This window comes from Lepisosteus platostomus, chromosome 4, assembly GCF_059453375.1.
Source record: "Lepisosteus platostomus isolate fLepPlt1 chromosome 4, fLepPlt1.hap1, whole genome shotgun sequence".
In the NCBI taxonomy this organism is placed as follows: domain Eukaryota; kingdom Metazoa; phylum Chordata; class Actinopteri; order Semionotiformes; family Lepisosteidae; genus Lepisosteus; species Lepisosteus platostomus.
The window spans coordinates 39,949,302-39,971,608 of record NC_142614.1 but is presented as its reverse complement, the minus strand read 5'-3'; the positions used below and the strand labels follow the sequence as shown (position 1 = coordinate 39,971,608).

Here is a 22,307-nt window from a genome sequence, read left to right as displayed (position 1 = left end):
TCTGCGGTAATTTTTCTGTAAACTGAAGAGTTATATAGGTGTCACACTGTGTATCACCTTTTTTGTATATTTGTAAAAATGTTTAAATGCAATACGGAAGATATTATTAATAGTATTAATAATGAACATGAAATAGTTTGCAAACGTGGATACTGTCAATGGAAGGGGTAAAAATAAGCCTTAAAACAAAATTGTATATATATTTTCTAATTATAATCTAGAATATTAAAGTGGCATTGAAAAGGCCACTGAAACATACATTGAAGTGTGTGAAAAGGTCTACATTTAATCGCAGCCAAAATGCAAGTTTTACTTTTAAGAAGGTGTTCCTTGGAGTGCTTTCAGTGCTTACATTGTGTATTTCCTAATCTTCCATATTGCATTTAAATTGGAATGTTTTTACAAGTATAAATCCACCAGTCCATTCATTTTCTAACCGCTTTATCCAGGCGGGCAGGGGTACAACCTACAGTATTATGTTACTTTTTTAGATTTTTGAGAGATTTTATAATGCTTCCACCAATGCACAAAAAATGTAACATAATGTGTACTGTGATGAAAAAGCTATTGAGCACTGAACATCTTTCTTCCTGTCAAAATAATACCATATGTAGTTCAGGTGGGTAGCTGCGTCAGCATGCGTAATCTGCAAAAGAACAAGTAATAGATTTATTCCATGCTGAAAAGAGAAGAGAGAAAACACAACATTTCAGCTGTGAAGCCACACCTGAAGAAGGCTTCACAGCCAAAACATTGTTTTTTCTCTCTTCTCTTTTCAGCATTGGAATAAACCTATTACTAATACCATGTGTAGTTTATTCTTATCTGAGTAAAAACAGGAAATACAGAAAGAGTTCCTCAAGTTTAAGGAGAGGCTGAACCCAATGATTTTGTGTTATTCTGCTTTGTACAGTATGGTCAGGTGTTTCGCATACATAGGAATCGTAATTCTTGCATTATGAACTCACTTACACCTGGGTTCCGCTTTATTTAAAATAAGGTTTCTGAAAATGGAACCAGGTACTAGATGTTGTTGATATAAAAGTTATATAAAAGAAAATTTTCACAAATTGCGATCTTTAAAATGCCTTTTGGTTTGAAGGCCCTGTGTCATTTGTTTGCAAAGTTAATGGCATCTGAACCATCCTGTCTCAAAAATTTAGCACTTTAATACGAAAGCGAAAGTTGTGAAAACAATGACAAATGACCCTGAACAAAATACTGTTTGAAATTGTTATTATTAATAATTTAATATTGTTAATAGCGATCAGATACGTTATTATAGTTCGTTTTCAGTGGTATTTTTAATATTGCTTTGTTATTCTCGATTATAATTGTAATCTATAAACTATTTCATTTTAAGACTTGTTGTAAAGGCTTGTCTTGAATTGCCCCATTGGGATGCAGTATTTTGAATTGAATTAATCCAGTTGAACTGTTTTTTACTCCCACTGTTGACAGTATTCACATTTGCTCATTCATGTTTTCAATTTATTTATTGAACATGTTGTGATATATAAAAATAAATTGTCAATAAATGTACATAATATTTACTACTTCATTTTTTTTTTAAATACTACTTTATTTGTTCAAAGAAAACCGGGTGCCTTGACAGGGAATCGAACACTGACTTCCAGGTTGATAGGCAAGAAATTGATGCAGATGTTTACAAAGACGGTGGAATACAGTATTACATTGAGCTATATAAATTATAATATTTAGATCCTTAAATTAATATAATTATTAATTTCTTTAGATATGCGATTCCATATTATATTTCCTATTAAGCGGATTCTAAAAAGTACACGTTTTTATACTGTGATGAGCGCAAATATTCATAGAAAAGGTTAAAACATTATAGCTTTTTATAAAGTATATCAACTTAATATTGCCTGAACAAGCACGTCAAAAATGACTGAGTGAAAGACTTTGATAAATAAAATGTTTCTAAAGAAAGTGGAATACTGTGGTGTATTTTTTTATTTAAACTACCACTACCAGCCATGTACAGTTTGTATAATATATTTATATTCTTAAATTAATATGGTTTATGATGTTCACAGACTCCTGTTATTTTTATTCTCAGCTAACAAAATTCCCCTTTAGTTGTAAAATTCCATATTAAGCAGATTTAAACATGCACAGTAGAGAGATTAAATTATGCAATTGTTTCACTAACATCAAATGCACCACAAAAGGCCACCAGTTGATCATCTTTGGCCAGTGAATCACATGCCATGGTAAAGTGCAGCCTCTGTAGGTTGAAACCCATGGTACAGGGTTTGAAAGGTTACATCTGTATATTGAAATTTGAATACACTTATCACTAATTAAAAATGCGTGTGATGGTAGAAATAAATGTTCAACAATAAAAAGAAAAAAATAATTATAAAAATACTTACATTTACCACAAGATGATGTTGCATGATAATCCATGTATATCAACTCAACACGACCTAAATCAAATGATTGATTTGTGAACCTGTAGGTCAGGCCGGGATTGATAGTTTCGTTGATTGCAGATCACTATTTGATTTGCTTTTATATTTTTGTTTTATTATTATTTTCGTGTTAGTGGCTTCAGTGAATTTTGAACATTTAAGTTCAAGTCATCTCTTTGCTTAACTCCCACATTGACTTTTGGGACCCAAAAGCACACACATGGTGTACTCTGAGACTATACAGTTTCAGGCCTTTTCACACTAGGGAAAAAAAACAGAGACAGCAAAGTTTAAATGCCAAACTGGAGAACAGGCACAACTCGCACTAACACTCCTCCACAAGACGAGTCAGCCACAGAAGTCCCTGTGGTGCAGGCAGAGGAGGATGCCAGAGCCCTAACTCATGCTAATCCTGATGTCACTCAGTCAGTGCGTCTTGCTCTACCAACTAAGAAGCACATCTAGGCTTTGAATCAGTAGTAACCAGGTTTAGGAATTGTCCTTTAATGGGGATTGAGGAATTCACTATGACTTGAAAGTTCACTATGCCACTATGGACACTATGCCTAGTCCTTTAAAATTACACACAGATTAACCATGGAATTTAAAAAGTGATTTTTATCATTAAAAATGCATTCTGTTTGAGCTATTTTTTGTGATTTTCGTGCATCTCATTAACTGAAATATTTACTTAAAATAAATTGTTTTGCATATGTTTTATCAACATGATAGAACTAATTATAATGGAATTACTTGAGGTTATTTTTGTCATATAACATGCAGATGTTGCAGTTCATTTATGGGAATATATATTAAATTTCAAATGTCTAAAAGTAATCAAAGATTACAATGAACATATTTAGAACTTTGTGTAAAGTATCAAATGCTGATGTCTTTTCATAAAATATTGTCATTTGTACACTTTTAGAAATAAAAGAAGATCATGAAAGGAGTACACATCCATCTATTTTGCTTAAATATCAACTTATTTATGATGTATGTCTATGTTTGTTTATAAACATATTGCAGCTTTTACAGCATATACTTACATATTGCTACATTATTTTAGTTAAACTGATGGAGGTAAGCATTTTCATCTTTCCAGATTTGACCCACATAAAATAAACTATGACATATTTATGTAAGGGTGCTGTTTTGAAGTAGTCTTTATATTAATTATTTAATGTGGGTTGATCACTAATAAATCATCCCTAAAAATTTTGGAATGGAAATCCCCTTGACAAAACTGAAATACAGTAGTTCTAAATGACTTTACATTTATTTCCTTTTTCACTTAGAGAACTCGAAAGAATAAGATCTTAAATTTAACCCACCTCTTATCTGCACAGCATTTATTTTTTTCTTATTATTATTTTATAGTTTTAAATTCTTTATGCCGGAGTGCTGTGGCATTAACCTTGGTATTTACTGAGCTTGACTGCGTACACTGCAGTTATTTGGAACCTGCTCTTGTGTGGCACCATTTTTTCCCTCTGCTGGATTCCATTCGTGCATTAGTGCCATCTGTGCCTTCTGCACCGTCTGTGAGCTCGCCTTGGCCAGAACGACTGGCATTTCTCTGGAAGTCAGCTCAGGAACAGCCAGGGATAGTGCCCAGAGCTTTTAGCTGGCAACGATGTGCACTTACTTTGACAAAACCAAGGGAAAAGACACAGGATGCAGAGCAGGAAACAGCTGCAGATAGTGCTGTTCACTTATTTAGTTTCACAAGACATTACTTGTCCCCAGACCTGCAAACAAACAGAGTTTATTTTTAGCTTCTTGTCAGAAATGAATTAAGATGTTCACTCATTTTTATATATAGAGTTCTTAATGATAATAGTTCAGTGTAATTTTACTTCATTGTAAAGATTATTTCTCATTTTGTTCTTGGAAAAAAATGGTTAAGGCTGAGTCTTTCAAAATACTGTGCAAACCTGAGGGTGACTCAAAAAGGAATACATTTGAAACCTAAACTTGATAAAAATGTAGTTAAACCTTCCCGAAAGCAATACAGTTGATCCATTTGCAGCAATACAACAGCAAAAATAATAATAATAATAATAATAATAATTCCTTGCACTTATATAGCCCTTTTTCTGCACACTCCACTCAAAGTGCTTTACAGGTATTGGGGACTGCACCACCACCAATGTGCAGCACCCACCTGGATGATGTGACGGCAGCCATAGTGCACCAATACGCTCACCACACATCAGCTGTCAGTGGGGAGGAGAACAGAGTGAGGAAGCCAATTCATAGATGGGGATTATTAGGAGGCCATGATTGATTAAGGCCAATGGGAAATTTGGCCAGGATGCCAGGTTAACACCCCTACTCTTTAAAAAAAACACCCTGGGATTTTTAATGACCACAGATGACCTCAGTTTTACGTCTCATCTGAAGGACGGCGCCTTTTTAAAGTTTTGTGTCCTCGTCACTATACTGGGGCATGAGGACCACACAGACTGTAGGGTGAGCGCACTCTACTGGCCCCTATAATACATCTTCCAGCAGCAACCTTTGTTTTTCCCAGGAGGTCTCCCATCTAGGTACTGACCGGGCTCGCACCTGCTTATTTTTAGTGGGTTGTCAGTTGTGAGTTGCAGAGTGATATGGCTGCTGGTTAAAAAAAAGAAGATTTGACTAGATATAAAAACTCATTTTCATTATACAGTATATGATCTTAACATCTGTGAGGTTATAAGAGTCTAGATGAGCATAGAAACCCACAGGGACCTTCACTCTGTTTCCATGGCAGAACTAGAAATCTGATTTGAAAATGTTGTTATATCTACTGTGTACTGTCTAAAGAGTAGAATAGTACTTTATTTCAACAAAATAAATATTAAATTCTATTTTTTATCCCAGAAAACACATAAGCTCTGAAAATGTTTAAACATTAGAGTTGCATTCAAAAGAATTGATTCATCAGTCATTTTATATTGTGCTGCCTGCTTTGTGCATTGCTTTATCTAATGCTATTTTAAGGCATTGTAACATATTCTGTTGACAGTTAAGGTAATTGTGGATATCCAATAATCTTAAAAATTATTATTTTTTATGTTACAAAGTAGCTGCTTCGAGAAAGATATTAAAGCTTATGCATTTAATTTTGTGGATTTTCTAGAAATGTGAATTGTAACACCATTCAGAAACATCATTTGTAATGATGCATTCTGCCATTATAGAATCCCATAGCATCATATACAGGTACTGAAGATACTGTATATTTGTCAGTGATCAAGCTGAATTCATAGCATTATTTAAACTGTCTTTGTTTAAACAGGGTTGTCAATATTTTTTTGGGGAATATTATATTAAAAGAATACAAGAACTTTCATGCCTAAATTTCCTATGTGGATTTAGGAATCTGGCAGTAGAAGGCAACCTGTGATGTCAGCTTCTAAATGCTGCATCCGTGGCTGTGCCTTGCCTATTTAACCTGTAACAGATATGTCAGCACATGCTGCTTGCCTGTTATCACTGCATGATATATGTGGCATGGTGGCCAGGTGGAGCTGACTAGCTTTCCCTCCTCCACACAGTAAAAATATTCTCTTGTCATTGCGGAAATGTGAGCCAGTGATGAACAATCTGTAAACAGTGTGACACCGCCAGCCAGCATAAAATGTTATTGCAGGCTCTAGATTAAAAGGCATTTCTGACTCAGGTCAGTCCTTGAGTCATCTGAGTTTGATTGCTGATCATATGCCACTTTATTTATACAGAAGTACTCAATTTAAGCCAGTGATATTTACAGAAGAGGTTCTGTTGTAAATATTGCATCAACTGGGATTCTTCCATCCTTATGAATTATGAGTGCACAGCTCTTTTTTAAAGCTTGTCATTATGACACTCTATCCTGTTCTTCTAGTGTCTAAATTATGCCCTGTGGAAGATCAGCAGAACCTAATTTTCACACCAAGCAGAATACTTCTGTAAGACAATCCAGGAGCCACATTTATGGAATTATGAAGGGAAATAGCAACTGAACAACATCTAGAGGAGTGTGATAAAATGGGACTTTAGGTAGAATAAATGGCTGCTACCAGTTTGATATTTTTCATTTTATGTTTATTTTTATACCATTCATGACTATTTACAGTATGTCATTAAGTGTATCATAACATAACTATAGCTGCAATATTTACTTTTATTCAACTAAACTAGTAAGTAGAGAAAATAGATTTTTAAATAAAACATGATCTTGTGTAATTAAAGAAAGTAGTTTGGATGACAGAATTAGTATACAACATTATTCTGTCACACATTGTTGACAGTCATTATTATATGATCAAAACCAGTGAACTACTCTAAAATAAGTGAGCAAACCTGTCAGATTTGAAAATAGGTGGTGTTACAAATAGTTTAGCAACATTTCAAGCAATACAAAAATACAAAATTCAGTACTAGAAGGACACCTTTTAAATGAAACTCAACTCATCTAAGTACAAGGTAATGCAGGCAGGAAGATGAAATTTGACTTTCAGATACCGAATGAATGGTATAGATCTAAAACTAGAATTTTATGTAGATCATAGTTTCAACATAGTAGAGGTAACAATAACAAAAAGCCACAAAATGCTTTGGATATACTGTATTTTTATGAGTATAGAATTTAAAGACAATTATGGTAAAATACTGCAATTAATTATTAGAATGGTATATTCAGTTTTGTCTACTACACTGCAAGAAAGTTTTTAGTGCTCCGGAGACAGTAGGAAATCGAGCAATCAGACTTATTACTGGCCTGATTTAAATTTCAAGCAAGACAAACTAAATGAACTAAACCTTTAGAGCGGCGAAGATGAGATGTGGACTTGATTCCGATATTCTGAATCCTAAAAGACATTGACCAAGTAAACTCAGGAGGAGCACAAGGAACTGGAAAGACAAATGGAAGTTAAGTTTAAGCTTGTTTTTTTATTTTATAACACATAGTTATAAAAATGTATAGTGGGCATCTGTCAAGTAATGTGGTTGAAATTGACTATGTGTCATACTTTAATAAAGGAGTAAACAGATCTTTTGAAACAACAATTAAAATACAAGCATCCCATGTTCCTAATGTCCTTTATTATGTTCTTATAAGTGACTTCATATGAAATGTTTTCATTGTTTCTACTAGATCCAGTCTCTGCAGTAGTTTTTTATTCGTTCTCTAAGGATAATGTAATCATTTTAATGTAAAAATAAATATAGCAAATAGCATTATTTTATTAGTTTGCTTATTTATTAGATTCTTTTATGTACACCTCTGATTAATTTATCAGAAGTACAGTATATGACTAAACATAAACATATGATCGAGAACAATACTGCCTCAAAAAGATATAGTGCAAAAATGTATTTAGCTATATTTTGTAATATGTCTGCTTTATAACCATAAAAATGAAGAGAATGGATAAAAAGCAGTTGCCTGTCAGAGTTTTAGCAGTAGATGCTATATATATTCACACAACCTTGATTACTTCCGCTTGGTTAGCTCTAAGCCTATTGCAAGTGTTCCTGCCAAATGTGAAAGCATAAAGTGTTTTAAGGAGAGCAGGACATCTGCAACAGGTAGCACAATTCCCAAGCTAAGTTATATACAGTATGTGTTGTCTTGACTCACATGTTAATTTGGGGAGAAAGAAAATAAGTTATACCTTCAGAAAGCACTTCAAACATAGCATATGGTTTAAGTCGCACCAACGCTAGAACATGTCTCAGAAGTACGTAAGACAAGAATTTGCAATGTAAAATAATTTGTTTAAAGCTTTTGGCTTAAATATCACATTGTAAGGATGTTAGGGGAAAAAAGAAAAAAATGATCAAATGAAGCACCACTCAAATTTGTTCTCTGGACTACTTCCAAGTCTTAATGCCAGCTGTATTAATACTAATCATTTAAGCTTTGTTGAATTTAAAGTTTTCACAGTTGAAGTATGGTAGGTAAAAATTAAGTATAAGATAGAAAAAATACTGTTGGGTGTTTTTCAGGATTATTTGTGTGATTATGCTAATAATATTTCCTCTGTACTTGTAATTGTGTCTGCAGGTGTAAAGTTAAAAATACACACTATATGTTTTTTTGTTTTTTTTGTCTTAAGAGCTTTGTATCTTATATATATATTTAAATTTGATTCATAAATTAAGTGGCTGATTAACAGGAAAGATTTAACTTTAGTTTGTAAAAAAGAAATGAGAACATAACACCATTGACTGATTTATGGCAGAGATTGGGAAACTTTTTATACTGAATCGAGTTGGATTCAGTTGTGGATTTTGTAATATATTTAATTATTACACACAGTAATGCAGCTGTGAATCTCTACAAAAGATACCTGTAACAATTGTTATTAAAAGTGTTAAGACTATTTTTTATAAATACATACTGTACCATGTAAATGGAATTATTTTGGGTTTCCTTCTTTTAATATATGTAGAATTATTTAAAATGATTAAACATAATACTTACATTATTAAAGAGCAGAGACAAAATGACTTTAATGTAAATGCACTTGAAAAAATTAAGACATTTCCTTTTCCTTCATTCATCCACCCATTCATTTATTTGAGAAAATTGCAGAGCCATTAAAGTTGACTTATAGACCATTGTCCTTCTATTGTTGTAGCACAGGTGGGCAGTGCCAGTCATTTTTCTGCTTCTGTTAAGCATGGCCTTGTTTCAGCTCAGGTTGCCAGATCAGTACTAGTTTTCTAAGCACTGGGGAGCAGGAATGGATCTAAACGTATTGTGTCACACCTGCATAGCCTTCACACCATAATGATTTTTCAGCCGTTGTGCCTAGGACAGATTTGAATCTCTAGACTTAATGCTGAAAATCCAGTGAACTTATCCACTCTGGTGTTTGTGGCCAAAACAGCATCTGATGTGCCTTATTTGTTTACCATGTAAGATTAAATGCAGAGGGTATACAATGAAGAGCTTAGGAGACGCAGTAAAGCCTGCTACCATAGGAATCAGGGAGTAATGCACTAATTCAAATTCACAAAGTGGCTTATTTGGTTGTACTTTTGTCAGTTTAAATGCTGAATAAATAAATACTCATAGGCAAGAAATAATGTCCAGTTTTGTTGTTACAACCTGCCACTACTATTAATACATCTATGAATAATAATAGTAGCAGTGTTAATAATAATGATTTTATCAGATTTTTTTATTCTCAGTTAATGTGACAGTATTGAAAGACTGCCTCAGACATTATTTACATCGTTAAGCAGTAGGTGTTCCTCTCAATGGATATAAGCAGTGCTAGAGCTCCCTCTTTTTGCCACTCAGCTTAGAAGTTATAGAGGCATAGACAGCTATTCTGTTCTGTCTCATATGTCTGGAACAGCGTTTACCTCCGGTATAGGATGTGCAGTCCCGTGAGGACACATGCAAAATTGAAATGTTTAAAGATAAGATGTCTGAATAAAGCTAAATGATTAAAATAACACACATTTTGTTCCGTTTTTGTACATTTTATTCCAAATGTAGTGCTCTTTAAACAGACACATTTAATGTATTTTTGGAGATGGTGGTAATTATGGTAACACCATTATTATAAATATTGCTTGTACTTATACTAAAAATATTAAAGTATGTGCACAATTGTTCATTTTTGTGAAGAAATGTATAAAATGTATCAACAGTTCATCTGCAAACAGGCAAAATGTATTTTGTGGTACAATGTGTCTTTATGAGTTATTATACATCATATCATCTTAAAACTGGGATCTATTTTTTAACATCTACAAAAGTAAACTTTAATTTTCATAACCTTAAGGTAAATTACATCCTATTTATAATGATATTTTAATATTTTTAATTTAAAACGTTTATTTGATGTCACTGTATAAAACCATTGATATACAGAAACGAAAATTCCATGTTGATTATGATGATTAGTGATTTTATATACTATTTTTTAGTCATTTTGCGGATAATATCCTCTTTTTCTTTCTTCCTTTTAGGGCCGATGTATAAATTTCAGTCGTGTTCAAACACAGTAGATGACAAGCACCTGGACCTTTTAAATACAAGATACTACCTACTGAAGACAACAGAAGATTGTAGTTTTCATAGGACTTCACAAAAACCACTTTTGCTTTCCTCCATTTTGTGCACTTCAAAAGGCATTAGGATCCCTTTACCTCAGAATGCAAGGTCTTTAATAATAGCAATGCATTGTAAAGCACCTTATGAAATCTTTATATTTTATTGACCTATTTCATTTTATCTTATTTTTTAAATTGTATTAAAATAAATATTTACAGTATGTTTTATTTTTTGCCACTCAGTTGTGGTTAGCATTTTGTGCACACCAAAGTCTTAACATATTCTGACCATATTGTGCCTTCTGTGAAAAACCTAATTTCATGGACACAGACGGCAGCTATTTAAAAAAAAAAAACAGAGCGAATGAAGCTGGTTGCCGTTGGCGTGGAAATAAAAATAATCCCAATGGGCCTAACAAGTGCAAAAGTCCATTGCCTTTTGGCGATGTCTCATCACAAAATCTTTCTAACTCCACTATCGTTGAATGCCTAGCGGGAGCTTTCTGACTGCAGATCTTGTCATTTTAACACTGAAAAGTGCACACGCATGACAAAATGTAGACAGGACGCCCCAAGGTATTGAAAGCAGCGAGACTTTGCCCTTTAGTTTTTGAAGACACCTTTCTTTCATTATACACTCGGGACAGAAAAATTAATAGAGCGTTATTCTACAGTAAGACAGCGTGTATCCAAAGATCTTGGCAAGGTTTAAGGGAGTGATGCTTCAAGTCCTTGACGTGGTTGCTTGTGTTTTTTTCTATTTTTTTAATTCATTTTCACTTCAGTAACACATAAGGCATCATGATCTGTAAACACATCTATCAGTTTTTAGACTTTTTAGTACTAATTCAGCAGTGTCAATGCTGGCACCTCTAGTACTTCAAATCTCCAAGGGCTCCTCTGCGTCACAATCCAGCAACTCTCTTTGCATGAGAATCTCAAAGTTTAATTAATATAATTAAAGGCAACAGCAAGCAGCAGCCTGTGAAGATTTTGCTCATCTTTTTTATGCCTTTTGACATTGAATGACCTATTACTGTATTTGCATTATCCAGATTTTGAGTAGCACCATGTCTTGGTAGCATTGAGACAAGCTTAGAATAAAAAAGCGGAGAAGAAAGTGCACACTATTATTCATTTTCCTCAAATTCTATTCATGGCCGCACGGAGCCTTACAAAAACAATGTCCGATACATATTTGTTGTAACATTTTCAACCGCCCTGTCACGTTGACAGTCCCAAATGATGTTAGTGTGAGCGGAAACACTGTGGGGGAGGAAGAAGGCAGCAGCTGAAGAAAAAGGCTCGAACGATCTAGTCACTTTCGATACGGTACTTCAGATGCAAAATGGATATTCGAGTCGAAACCTGACAAAGCGCGCCTGCTTTGATGTGAAATGGTATAGACAATGACCAGTGGCTGGGTCAGTGGGATGTCTCTCTGCAAGCAGGGAAGCTTATCAAATGACACTAAAAATAAGTTCAACAACCATCATGTTTGAGGGGAATAGGCGAACATTTCACATTTGGTGGGCATGCAAGTGCGCGAGATGGGAAGAGCGTTGCAAAACGTCCTGGTCTAATTATTCTTTTGTGCTCTTCATCGAAAATTGCAGGGGACATAAATAATTATCTTGGTCAACTTTTAAATCTGTGAGGCTGCTGGAAAATATTTTATTTTATTTTTTACATATAGCTTTCCACTTGTGTAATCTTGCGCTTAACTTTCATTTATGACAATCACATAAAACCTGCTTGCTTAGATGGATAAAGAAATTGTGTATAGTTATTTCTTTTTCTCTTATGCTTTTTAACTTGAAAGCATAAGGCTGTTAATAACCTCTATTAATGAGCTATTTACATACGATTCACAACACAGCTCTCCATCCCAATGACATTTCACCTAAAATATTAGGCTAATTGGCTATGTTGTTTCTACATAAGCCACCAAAATCGAAACAGCTTCTTATTCTATAATGTTATAGAAATGCAAAAACCCTATTTTTCTAGATTTTTAGCCTAGATTTTTTAAAATTTAAATTAGTTTAATATTTATTAAACATGTAGGTGTACATAGTGCGTGCTTCAATGTACCTTTGAAACCCATGATTAGACAGAACCTGCAGTTACGGTATATAGTCATTTTACTTTACTTGGTTAAATTCACACAAAAAAATAAAATAGAAGGTTTTTTGTCTTTGTAATACATTGTCTCATTAGTATATTATTTCTTTCTTCTTTGTTTTCTCCTTGTTTACACAAAACCATGTTTTGTGTATACAATACTTTTGATCTTGGCTGTCTTGTTCTTTGCTGATGCACTACATGAAAGACAAAAGGGTATTTGTAGGATGTACTTACAGTATGTGATAGTTTGTCAAAGGTACATATAATATAATGGATAATAATGGGTAAAGTAATGTATCATTGTGAGAGATCACTTTTGTAATACACAATATTGGAACTGCAATAAGTTTTAAGATTGTTTGCAAGCTTATGTAAATATTACTTTAAATGATTGGCTTATCTTTAAAGCATTGAAATTTTAAAACTTATTGTTTTTTATAGTGCAGTTCTTGTTTGCCAGTCTGACTTGTCTCATTTTCCCTATTCTTTCTAATTTTCAATGACATTTTAGTTTTAAACAAGTTGAAGCTTGCAATGTATGAAATTGTGGTGCTGCAACTCAAATATATTTGGAAAACAAAAATCAAAATGGGATTTATTCCTCCTGTTTAAAATTACTTATTTATTTGGATGAAGGTTAAATGTAACCTTCATGTTAGTGGAAGCCCCTGCTCATTATAGCCATGCACACTTTTGTTGACTGTTAAAAGAAGATACATTATCCTCTTAATTTATTTGATGTGTTTGTTATCTGCAAACCTATTTATGAGGAGCAGACGCACTACCCTCTGCAATTGTCCCCTTTTTGAAAAAGCATGCTAAAGGCAGTCTTTAATTGGCCTCAAAAAGATTTATAAGGCTAGACAGGAGGATGTAATTATATGTTTCAAAACGAAAGATGCATATATTGCACTATTGAGACTGGTCAGGCATCCCTGTAATGCATGGCACCGGAGGGCACAGTATGCACAAAAACCTTGTAAGGATTCAGTAGCTTTGAAATTAGGTCTCCCATTTAGTAAAATATGCATTGTATACCTACTGTTTTTCTATTACGTCCATGCTGAGATAAGGTGTTTCTCATCACCTTCAAGTTTATATTTAACCAAAAAATGCATTAACCCTCTCTCCTCATAGATTCAGGAAATAGATGTATTTCTTAAGAGCAAAATATGTTTCTTAAGACCACAGAGGCATAGGTATCTTTTGAAGTTAAATATGCAATCATTTTGATGCATTTTACCATATAACCCTGAGAGTGTTATTAAATGTGGAGTGAGGAGAGTCTGATATCAACTGACAACCATTTCAGTTTGTTCACAGAAAGTGCATTGAGAAAATAAATCTGTGCACAAAATAGTATTGATAGATTAAGTACTCTGAATTTGGTTTATGTGTATATTTTAAAATAAATGTATTTTATTACCTTATTATTCTTCTATAAGATCTTTGATTGCCAGATATCTTTTTCATCCGCAGCACCATTAATATTGTTCAAGCCTTTTCCTAGAAAATTTTAAAAATAAAGTGCAACTGTTCTGAATCTATAATGTCTTGCATTCGTCAGACTGTTTCCTCTCTGTAATTCATCACAAATTATAAAGTTATAAAATAATATATAATATATAATATATGCTGAACCTAATCACCGCTATCATAAATTAAGCAGATTACTCAGCTATTTTTGTCCAGCTCAGAGCATGAAGCAAATTCATGGAATGGATATTATAACACATAGTTTATTATGTTTTTTTATCTGTTTGTTAAACTTGTATATAAATTTAATCAATTTCTTTATCTACTTGGTAGCATACATGCAAAATGCTTAAATACACCATATAATTATATATGACCAAGAGATATGTAATAAAAGAAAAATATATTTTTTTCAAAATAATTTCATATTACTGTTAATTCTTTCATGTGTTTTTGCCATGGAAAAATGACTCTACAGTATATGTTAATATTTATATTTCTTTTGTTATGCATTGATAAAGCGCATTTTAAGAAACATATTTAAATATTGTCCGTCTTCAGTTTCTTGGTTAATTTATAAACTGCACATTTGTTACACTTTTCATGTGTCCCCACCTTTTGGTATTTTTCTTTCTTTGAGGTTTAGAACATTGTGAATTTTCTTAAAAATTCCTTCCAGAATCAAACTTGCTGCATTTTTTTACAAAATGGTGTGCTACTGTATATGAACCAACACCAACTGTATATGATGGGTACCTGAAACAGTTACTTCCCAATGTTGAAAATTTCCTCCCAGAATTTGTGGAGAATTTGCGTTTTTCCACATGTCCTGTTTTGTGAAAGAAAGTATTCTTAATACTTATGGGTCATTTTTACCTCCCACTACAAATAGTAATGCAAGAGAATACTACAAAGTCTGTTTTCAAAGAGAATTATGAATGCTATTTATTCTCCTGAATTTTTCTGTAAGCAAATGGTTGAAGGCAATTGTGCTTTAAAATGAGTTAGAATATTTAGTTATATAAAAGGCAGTGAAACAGTTAAAAAGCTAAAGTCTGTAACACAAAAAGATTTAGTACAATTTAAATATCTTAAATTAAGGGATGGTATTAAGGAAAGTTGAATATTAGCAGATTAGCCATAATTATAGCAAAACTTTTAAAAGACTTTTAGGCCCCTTGAATATACCAAGTGTATGTCATCTTTACACAAAAAAATGTAAAGACCTGTTTTAAAACTAAAAGAGTTTACTTCTTTTTAACGGAGATTGTTAAAAATGCAGTGGGCTCAGTTTTATTACATCTGAAGAGTACCAAAGGAAATGAGACAGGAAGGATGGTTAAATGCTAATTTTATACCATAGTATATGATGTACATACTGTATACAGGGGCATTCAGAGTTCAAAATTCTTAAATGCCTAAAAGATGGTTGACAGCACTTATTTTAAGTGAGTGCTGACATGAATTGTTGACTGATACTGTCAGATTTCTAAGCCTGTGATTTATTTAAAGAGTGTACTGTATATTGAGTAGGCCCTTTACTGGGTACTCATCTCACACTAAAAGTTGCTTTTCATGTGTCGCTGCCAGTCTCTCACCATAGTTGATAGACTGCCTGCATGGGTCACACCTGTTCCAGTGCAACTCATTCTTCCAATACTAGGGCCTTGTTGACAACACCCACAACCTACAACTGGCCTTTGGGGTTACACTTCACTTCCTGACCTGTAAGTGTGAACTATGCAGGGCTAAATGTTTTTCATAGCATGTACAATACATTATATACACTGACTATTTTTATATTAGGGTTTAAAGGAAGTTCCTAAACCTTGTAACAAAGAACACTGTTAATGTCAAGAAGGACAAGCCTCTCTTCTGCTTCTCCTGTAAATGTAAGCTTTTTCTCATTACATACATGCTAATTTCTTTGATGTACAGTACTGTATATCTGCTTCTCAGATATATTTTTATTTTGATGATATACCTTACCTTAGTTGATCTATATCTTTTGAGCATCAAAAACATTTATCACTCTGTGCATGTATGGTTTTAGAAAAATAAAGTATATAGATTTTGTATATTGATGAAAAGTTTTGATATACAGTATTCCATGAAGGCCAAGTGCAAATCAAAAATACAAAAAACACAGAAATACTGTACCACCAGTATAGTGGAGCAACATCTCAGGGGGACATGCAATCAGTGGAGACAAGTTCTTTCAGTGACTTATCAAGCTTCATGCAGACTGCAATAGTGGAAGTCAGCAAGTGTGGTGAAGAAATTCAAGTATGTAGCTGCATCAGCATGCGTAGGCTGCAAAAGGCTACCTAAAGTAAAGGTTTCTTCCATGCTGAAAAGAGAAGAAAGGAAACACAACGTTTTGGAACACTGCACACAGGGAAGAATAAGGCAGAATCACACAACACCACAACAGCAACTTGCTGCAAAGAATGTGTTGCTTCCAAAAGTAGCCTAATATCATAATAGTTGATAGGAGATCATAGTACTTGATTAACTCTCTGATGTTGGCAAATGTTAATCAGCATAATTAATTAACCTATATGATCTATGCTCCATTTAAAAATATTCTAATATTTGTCTGATATTTTTGTTTTTGTAAGTGATAGGTTTGGTATATATTGCTTAGATGACTTACCGAATTATGAATTAATTGGTCAAAAATTTTACAGCATCTAATAATGAGACTAGATACTCATGAAAATTCTTCTCAAAACGTTGATAATACCTCAGAATGTATATAATTACAAAAACTGGTCACGCTTTTTTGATGTTTAGATTTTGTAGTGCAGCAGCTGGTAAAACAGGTCCAACTGTGCAAAGATTTGGAATTGTCCGACTAGAAATTATGGTATCTAAACTCTTTTCCAAAGCAGAACTATTAAAGTGATCACCATTATTTCCAAATTATGAACATCCTAATATTCCTAAATTGATATTCCTAAGATTAATTAATCCACCACTCCATAAATGTCTTTTCTGGCATTTGTTTCATGTGTTTAATATTTTTTATTTATTCCTGTAACCCTTGTCACTGTTAATAGATCATTTCCAAACTCCAAATTCATGTTATTTAAAAGATACAGAAATACTATTAGCACTAGCTTTGTTAAGCATTAAAGAAACAAAGCAAGAAAAGTGAAAATTCAATTCAATTTTTTTATATAGCGCCTTTCACAACAAGGTTGCCATAAGGCACTTAACAATGAAAGTGACGTACATGTTGTGAATACAGAACAGAAAAGACAGGAAGACAATGGAGGAGAGGAACCAAACACTCCTTAGTAAGGAGAAAAATAACCTCTAGTGGTCCAAGGTCTACTGGCTGCCCAACAACTCTGGGCATGCTAACATTATACAATTAAAAAAAGAAATATATGAACGAGGGTATTAAGTACTCAGTATTCAGTACTCCATGAAGATCTCTGTAGACCAGCAAAATCCTCCTAAACGATAGCTATATCCACAATGTCCCTCTTGAATCCATGGCAGTGATGCAGCATCCAACTCAGCCCGGGAACCATCCGGACATGTTGGGAGGAGAATATGATAGTTTGGTCAGAACAGATGTTTATACCTGGTGGGCCAACATAGAGACACACAATGGCATGTACAGCAGCACCAGCAGTCATGATTGCAGCAGACTATAATATAAGGTGTGAGTAGGCTAGGCTGAAGTAATAGGTCTTCAGTCTGGATTTGAATACTGACATCAACTCGGCATCCCAAATACGGGGATGGGCGACTGTTCCATAAGCTAGGGGCCCTGTAACTAAAGGCTTTACCGCCAGCTGTTTTTTTATTAATGCGTGGAATATGAAGACTTGCATTCTGTGATCTAAATGGGCAACTTGGATGGTATACATTAATAAGTTGGAATCAAAAACGGAAAAGATTGTCTAGTATAATAGTCCAGACCTATTTATTTTTCCAATAGAGCCCAAGACATGTTAGCTACACCACTAATGGGTATACACTTCTAATTTCTAATTCAGTTTTGAGAATTTTACTCATACAGCTCCAGTACTGTACAGAGCATCACCTATGTAAAAACATAGGTGATAAAGTAATGATGATACAGATGCAGCCATTCAAAGTGCGCGGTACAAACCCGTACTGCAGGCAGTTCATTACATCATCATAATCATCATAGTCATCATACATCATCAACACGTCATGCGGTAAGTGATTGGCTGGCCAAAATGACTGACAGGGGCACTCGTGGTGTGTCAGTCGTGGAAAGATTTAATCATTTATTGTCTTTACTGTGCACGTTTTAATCCGCTTAGTATTGAATATTTATATGGAATTTTACAACTAAAGGGAAATTTTAGTACCTGAGCATAAAAAGAAGAGGAGCATCATGCATATGACCATGCATCTGAAGGTCATAAACGATATTAATTTAGGAACATAAACATATTACTGTATGTAAACTGTACTGCAAATGGCTGGTCTTGGTAGTTTAAAGAAAAAATACACACTGGTCTTCCATTTCTCCCTAAACATTTTAAGTATCAAAGTTTTATAAAACGGTCCCCAAATATGCGATTGCTGTATAGAATGAATTTTAATTTTAAAATGTATTTAACAGGAAAATTAAGCTGTTTACATTCCTCCGCCTGAGAATATAGTCCCTCGTTGCTACGCAACGCAGAAACACAGCCACAAGTAACTAGCAAAGAGAGGACATTAGCTAGCCAATATGATAAAGGAATAAATTACTTTTTTTTGTTTATTTCTTTAGCACATTTATTTAAACATTTCCATCGATTGTGCAAGCACTGAAAAACTGTCCAATCCCTAGTTCGTCAGGCATTTTCTTTTACTATAGACATAAATACTCCCTTGCTTTTAACAGAGTGTTTCATAATTTCTAAGAATGAAAATGATTTAAACTATGCAACACTTATCATTCAACGAGAGCTCAAAATATCACAAGGATCCTCAAGAGCGCAACAAAGACAGCAGAAAAAGATACGTGTATCAGATACATGAGAATCCAAGCTTTTTTATCTACGCTTTCTTATCTACGCTAAGTAGTCCCAATTTCTGGGGTGTGCATATACCAGAGAATATCAGCCAATCAGATTTCAGGACCGGAATTATCTGTTTTATAATCGGGAATATAATATGGAATCACGTATCTAAAGAAATTAATAATTATATTAATTTAAGGATCTAAATTTCTAAATCAATGTATCTATATAGCTGGTAGTATTACTGTATTCCACTTTCTTTGTAAACACGTTTTGTTAACACCTGAATCGCAGCGGAAGAGAGAGAAAAAAATTGATTCTGTTTTTTGTTATGGTCTGTAGCTCAAATCCTGCTTAACTAAAAATTAGACACAAGAAGAGTATTATTGGACAATATTGTGAGGCTCTGGCGGAATTTCTCTGTAAACTGAAGAGTTAGACACGTTGTGTATCGCTTCTTTTGACACTTGTAAAAAAAACATTCCAATGTTAATGCGACACGAAAGATATTAATAATATTGCGCTTTTGGGCTTGTTGTGTATTGGTCAAAAGTGAAAAGATTTAAGCGTTTAATCTCTTTACTATGCACATTTTAATCTGCTTAGTATTGAATATTTATATGGAATTTTACCACTAAAGGGAAATTTTAGTAGCTGAGCATAAAAAGAAGAGGAGCATAACGCATCTGAAGGTCATAAATGGTATTAATTTAGGAACATAAACATATTATATAAACTGTATATTGCTGGTATTGGTACTGTAGTTTAAAGAAAAAATACACACCAGTATTCCATATCTCCCTAAACTTTTTAAGCACCAAAGTCTTACATGTGGTTATTTTGGAAACGTTTTTACGTGCTCCTTCTGACCATATTATTTTACCTTTATATACTTTGTGAAAATTGATCGTTTTAACCTTTTCTGCGAATACACTCGTTAACAGATTAAACAAAAGCATACTTTTAGAATTGGATTAATAGGGAATATAATAAGCGAGAGGTTGGGTGTTCAAATCCAGCTATCGCCACAAGTTTTCTTTTAACAAACATTTCTTTGAAAAGCTAAAATAGCAATATTATGGACATTCTATTGACTTTTTTATGTTTCTAAATATCACAACATGTTTGAATCTAAGTCATTTATTAATAACAACGGATAGTTTCAAACTGCTACTGATATCATTATCATAAATATGTGAAAAAAGTGAATCTTGTTTTTTTATGGTCTTTAGCTCAAATCCTGCTTAACAAAAAATTAGACACAAGAAGAGTATTATTGGAGAATGCTTTGTGGCTAAAGAAATCAATAATGATATTAATTCAAAGATCTAAATATATTTAACGCATATGCCTGACATTAGAGGGTGTGTCTGCTCGCCTGCGTGGTGACGTCACCGTCTTTCCCTCTGAATCGCTGTAGTAGCAGGAACCTGTACCGTGTGGATCCCTTTAGATCTCCCTTCAGATTTAAAAGGTTATTCATATCTTCAGTGTCGCATTAACATTGGAATGTTAGAGAATAGCGATTACAAACATTAAAATCATACTTGCTTTATACTGTCCAACTGAACAATCTTGCTTTTATAAAATATACCGCCTTGTTTAATGTGTTCGATGCTGAAATACAGTTTAAAATAATTAGAAGTCTAAACAGTATCAACAGTATCAAGTGGTATTAAATAAATACAGATTTGTTGTATAGATTACACTTTTTTTAAATGTATTTTTTTTAAAAAATGATTACAATCTACTCTTTCCACGTTTGATCCCAAGATCCCAAGAAAAATACATCTAAACGGGGAGAAAGCTATGCTGAAAGTTTATTAAGATAACGATTTACATTGCATTAGTCAGATTGTGAATCAATAAAGACATTTAACTAAACACGCGTTTGCGATTTAAATCTAAATAGGGGTAATGGGGACTTGCAGTGCATCGGCATAGATGGGAAAGCCAGAGCCGACCGCTACGCTCCCCTTGTGTTTCGAAATCTTGTGACTTTTGAAATTTACTGGGGGTTGAAAATACCTGTGAAAGTGGTTTGTTTAGACACAAACAACGTAGACACAGAGACTCAGACAGTAGCAATAATAACTCTAATAATAACCCTAATTAATCGAATCCCAGGTGTGAGTTCATAAAGCCTGAATTATGTACTGTGCCTACATCTGCGAAACACCTGATCATCTACTCTAAAGATTTCAGTGCTTTGTGTATATTCTAACCGCAGTGGGGGCAGGTACCGCGGTAAAGTTAGCTTGAAGTTCAAAAACAATTTTGCCATGCCTGTAGCATTTTCATGAAACCTCCTAGAGTTGTGAGAACACTTCCTCTGTGTATAAAGTATATTGTGAATGTTTTCACAGGCTTCACTGTCGTTTTCATGCCATTTTTTTGACCACACACGAATATTCTTATGTCCATATCATCGCAAGGGAATCAGTGCGAATTTTAATACTAATTAAATGACTGTGGGTACTTCTCAGAGTAGAATAGGCTAACCTTGGGTGGATGTTTTGGTTTTGCTTGTTCACAAATCTCCCCTTTTTATAAAACGACATGGTGGAAAACTGTTCCAGAGCCACCGTTGTTTCATCAGTGAAAAGTACATCATGAAATGCCTCTCCCTGTTCAATCCATTGGAAAAAAGAAAAGGAGCATAAAGCGTCAGATGGTCATAAACGATATTAATTTAGGAACAGCATCAGAGATATTTTTTTAACTGTACTACATCAGAGAGAATACCATAGCGCATTTTTTTTACTCCCTAGAGTGTTTTTTTTTTTTACTCCCTGGTGGAAATGGGTTTCCATAAGAATCAGTATAGCTTCTGGGAAATACATTTTTCCTGCATTAAAGTTTAATTCGTTCAGAGCGCCCTACATTACAAACTCCAAGTGTTTCATTTTGGCTGTGTTTATTTAACAGGATGTGAAAACAGTAACAATATACTTTGTACACACAACAAGTGTTTTCGTAAATCTAGGAGGTTTCATGAAAAAGCCACAGACGTGCCAAAATCATTCTCGAACTTCAAGCTAACTTTGCTCCGGTAAACACCTGATCATCTATTCTAAAGATTTCAGTGCTTTGTGTATATTCTAATCGCAGTGGGGGCAGGGTGTGTGGGGACAGGTTACTGTTTTCACAGCCTTCACTGCTGTTCACAAGCCAATAGCATTTAAACCACAGCACCCACAATGCTGCAAGTGCTTTA

At 33.8% G+C, this 22,307-nt stretch overlaps 1 protein-coding gene across 1 annotated transcript in view; it reads left to right on the top strand.

Moving 5' to 3' along the window:
* The window catches only part of antxr2a (ANTXR cell adhesion molecule 2a), a 254,905-nt gene extending 240,391 nt beyond the window's left edge, over positions 1–14,514 (top strand). Inside the window, exon 17 of the mRNA XM_088629477.1 lies at positions 10,407–14,514. Coding sequence (XP_088485603.1) covers positions 10,407–10,445 — 39 coding nt within the window. The 3' untranslated portion in view covers positions 10,446–14,514. The remainder of the gene's footprint in view (positions 1–10,406) is intronic.
* The last annotated feature ends 7,793 nt before the right edge of the window (positions 14,515–22,307 follow it).